Genomic DNA, 3,669 nt, shown 5'->3' with positions numbered 1-3,669 from the left:
TTTTATAGTTAAATAATTTTATTTTATAAAAATATTATTCATGGTCAGTTTGTTTTTAAAATTTTTTGGTTAAAAAAAAATTTTAAATCAATCCCTACAATTTCTTTATTTAATAGAACCTCCCAGGTCCTTAAAGGAGGACCATATTATGCTCTCCCCATCGTAGAACTAGCCATGATTTTGATGTCCCAACTGGATCATCTTAGTTTTATTTTATTTTTTATTTTTTGGGGGTAAAAAAACATGATCATAATAACAAAATCATTCAATAGTAAAATGAAAAGTTGATCTCAGTTAACATGAAAATTTGGAGCAAAACAAAAGATAAATAAATAAATTGCGCCAGCAAAAAAGAAAGAATAATGACGGAGATTTAATTTGTAGTTTTAATTTAATTTTTGTATTTCATAATGATCGATGTTTATAAATATTCCGAGGACTAAATAAATAAATAAATATTTTACAACTGAAAAAGGAATCTTTTTGTTCCCCTGAAAAGAAAGATTAAGAAAGAAAGGGTTACCTGAAAATCTAGTTTGGATGTAAATCTAGAAGCAGCGTTTTAGAATTCAGAGGCATTGAGAAAAAGCGCGAACGAAGAAGAAGAAGATAAGAGGCATTTCAATTTTCAACAGTTACTGTTACAGTTACAGTTACAGAAGCCAATCAATAATCATAATCGATGAGGAAGGAGAAAGAACCCATGCCTTCGAGCCCCGCCAGCGGCGAAGAAAGCGACGAAAAGCAAAGCTTCTCCTCCAAAAACAAATTCTCTTCCCGCAATGCTTCTTCCAAGTACGATTTCGTTAAGGTCCGTTTCGAAACCTCAATTTCAATATAGATATCGAAACTTTTCTTCATTGCATGAATGCACATAATCAATCATTTTGGAATCTATTTTCTGTTCAGTTTCAATTGGTTTATTTGCTTCAATAGTGCGAATATCGATTCCCTTGTGTTTTTTGCCTATAGGTGAAGGTGTGGTTGGGTGATAATGCGGATCACTACTATGTTCTGTCCAGATTTTTGCTCAGTAGGATGCTAACTGTAACCAAGGTATGAAAATCCACTCTTCAATTGTTCATTCTGCTTATGAGTTACTTTAGATGGATAGGACTGAGATTGGATTGTGTTGAAAAGTGTTGTGCTTGCCCTTATAGACTGGATTTAATGCTGCAATGTGGATTCAATTTGGTTAGTATCATTTGTGATTTGCTTGTTGGTTGCAGATTCCAAATCATGTAGCTATTAAAATTGCTCTTGAACTGAAGAAGCTGCTCATTGACAATAGCCTTCAAGATGTGTATGCATTATTCGGTAACTATTTCAGTGGGTCAATTCCAGAGTGGATAGGCCAAAAGAAAAACCTGCAGTTTCTTGATTTCTCTCAAAACTTGTTCTACAAAACCATTCCTTCAAATTTAGGTGACGTCGTTAGAATGACTAGATATTGGGAAAAATTCATTTCTCTATCTTTCTAAACCATCCACTGTATTCTAATGATACTGATCTTTGTTGCTGGTGGTAACTTTCTGCCTTTGGTAGGGAAATGGTCAGTGCTGGTTTATCTGGAACTCTTTCGTCAGGAATTGGAAATTTGAGCCATCTCCGAACATTGTGAGTGTCTCTCTTATTCTTCACATAAATTGCCTATACTTTTCAAACTTAATGGTGAATTGTGGTGTATTGTTGACTCAGATGCTATTGAGTTTATAACTATGATTTTATATACATAATAATTGTAAAAAAATTAACCTATCTTTTTTTTGGGTCTATTAGCTTTTGAAGTCAAGGCTTTGAAGTGTAGAAACATATAGATATAGACTTTTTTTACTTAAGCTGTTGTGTAACACTGCTTAAGCTTTTGAAGTCAATAGCAGAATCCACTTTTGTTGTTCCAACTTAGTTGACACATGCTTGCTTTGATTATTTATTGGTAAGAGTAGTTATTCTTGACTAAAAATTAATCCATCCAAATTTTGAAAAGGAAAAGTAAACTAGTTGGTTTAGATTGTTAGAAAAATAAATTAAATTTTGACTAAGTATTTTATTTATTTATTTATATATTGTGTGCTACAAAAGAATTTCAGGTTTTTATGATGGCTGAGTCAGGGGTGAAAAAATTTAGCCCAAACATCAAGAAGACTGGAAAAGGTGTGCTCCCTAAAAATGAAAAAGGTACGATCCCTAACAAGCTTCAGAATGTTCTTAAGGTAGGTCAATCAATTATATATTTTCAGCTCATGGACATGTTATTGTTAATTAGCATTTCATTTCACTTTATGGACATGTTCTATCTTATAGAAAATCTTATTTTTGTACATGAAATTTTTTTGGATCTTAATGGTGTATTGTTTTTAAGCCAATAGTGAGACAATAATATAAACCATGCATTTCAGGTCCATATTACTAATGCTAAAATATGGAATGCATAGGATCCAAGTATCAAGGAACTGGCTGAACAGATCAGCTTGAGGAGAGAATGGCACGCATAAAAGAAGATCCATCTTTGAAGCATATTTTAAATGAGATAGAGACTGGTGGTCCTACTGCTATGATGAGGTTTGGATGGCAAAATTTCTTATCTTTTTGACCATTTCAAAATTTCTTTCAGTTCAATGTTTTCCAAATTTTAAATAATTTCTAAAGTGTTTCAGGTTGTTTGTGCAATTTGTAACACTGAGCAGCCGGTAAGTATTTTCTTCCAACTTATTTATTGGAGATGGACTAGGCTGAATTTGATGCATAATTCCAGCTAGGAATTGTTAATATTCTTGCTTCATCAATGATGCTGAATGTTTTTTTAATCAATTTGCAGATACGGAAACAACAGTTTCATTGTGATGATTGTAGAATCTGTAGGTGCGATTCACTTAGCTGTGCTTGAGTATATCCATCTCTTTATGTCACCTGAATTTATGACATTCAAGCTAATTTTTTATGATCTAATTTGGAAACAGGGTTGGTGGTCAAGAGAATTATTTCCACTGCGAGAAGTGTGGTTCTTCCACTGCGAGAAGTGTGGTATGCATTCATATCATTCAACCAGCATTGTGCATTTTTTTCTTTCCCTTTTGTTTGTTTTTCCTAAGCTTGTCCATACTTTGTTTTTCTGTGAATAATTAGAAGGGTTTACTCCTTTCAGGCTTTGGTTTATCAGCATCATAGAATAATTTTTAAATTTAGTCCTTGATCAATGGCATGCAAGGTCATGCTAGTCATAGAATAATTTTCTTTGAATAATCTGCAGGGTCTTGTTATTCAGTTACACTACGTGACAATCATTGTGTGGAGAACTTCATGGGCATGTGCATTACTGATGCTGCTGTTATTGGATATGTTTGAAACTATTGACATTGAGAACTTTTATATATAGAGAGAGAAAGAGTTGTCTTATATTGAGAAATTACTATTTTTTGGTGTCATTGAGGAATTATTGTGCTATAAATAATTTAGTTTTTAAATTTTAATGTTAAAAAATTTTAATTTGAGTAGTGCGGAAATGAGATGGAATTAATAAATGTTTTGAAATGAAAAATAAATAAATAAACAATCAAAAGGTTTGTGAAAGTTTAAAAATCTCATAAAATAGATAATTTTTGTTAAACTAAAAAATTAATTTGTGAGAATTTTAAATTATTACAAAAGTGATTTAAAATTGTTACAAAA

At 31.9% G+C, this 3,669-nt stretch overlaps 1 protein-coding gene and 1 long non-coding RNA gene across 6 annotated transcripts in view; both read left to right on the top strand.

The window, feature by feature from the left end:
* The window catches only part of LOC107629711, an 8,266-nt gene continuing 5,033 nt past the window's right edge, over positions 437-3,669 (top strand). Inside the window, exons 1-3 of one of the 5 annotated variants that reach the window (XM_021118223.1) lie at positions 437-811; positions 973-1,056; positions 1,230-1,303. In XM_021118223.1, coding sequence (XP_020973882.1) covers positions 683-811; positions 973-1,056; positions 1,230-1,303 — 287 coding nt within the window. In that variant the 5' untranslated portion in view covers positions 437-682. Of the gene's footprint in view, positions 812-968; positions 1,057-1,229; positions 1,304-3,669 lie in introns of those variants that run through there. The other 4 variants (XM_016332578.2, XM_021118222.1, XM_021118221.1 and 1 more) reach the window with 4 other exon arrangements.
* On the top strand, positions 1,701-3,265 carry LOC107629712. Its single transcript, XR_001618015.2, has 4 exons — positions 1,701-2,178; positions 2,400-2,862; positions 2,961-3,001; positions 3,251-3,265. It is a non-coding gene; the product is annotated as an uncharacterized LOC107629712 (long non-coding RNA).

Source organism: Arachis ipaensis, chromosome B03 (genome assembly GCF_000816755.2).
Source record: "Arachis ipaensis cultivar K30076 chromosome B03, Araip1.1, whole genome shotgun sequence".
Classification (NCBI taxonomy): domain Eukaryota; kingdom Viridiplantae; phylum Streptophyta; class Magnoliopsida; order Fabales; family Fabaceae; genus Arachis; species Arachis ipaensis.
The sequence above is the reverse complement of the archived record's forward strand: the minus strand, read 5'-3'. Positions and strand labels throughout refer to the sequence as shown.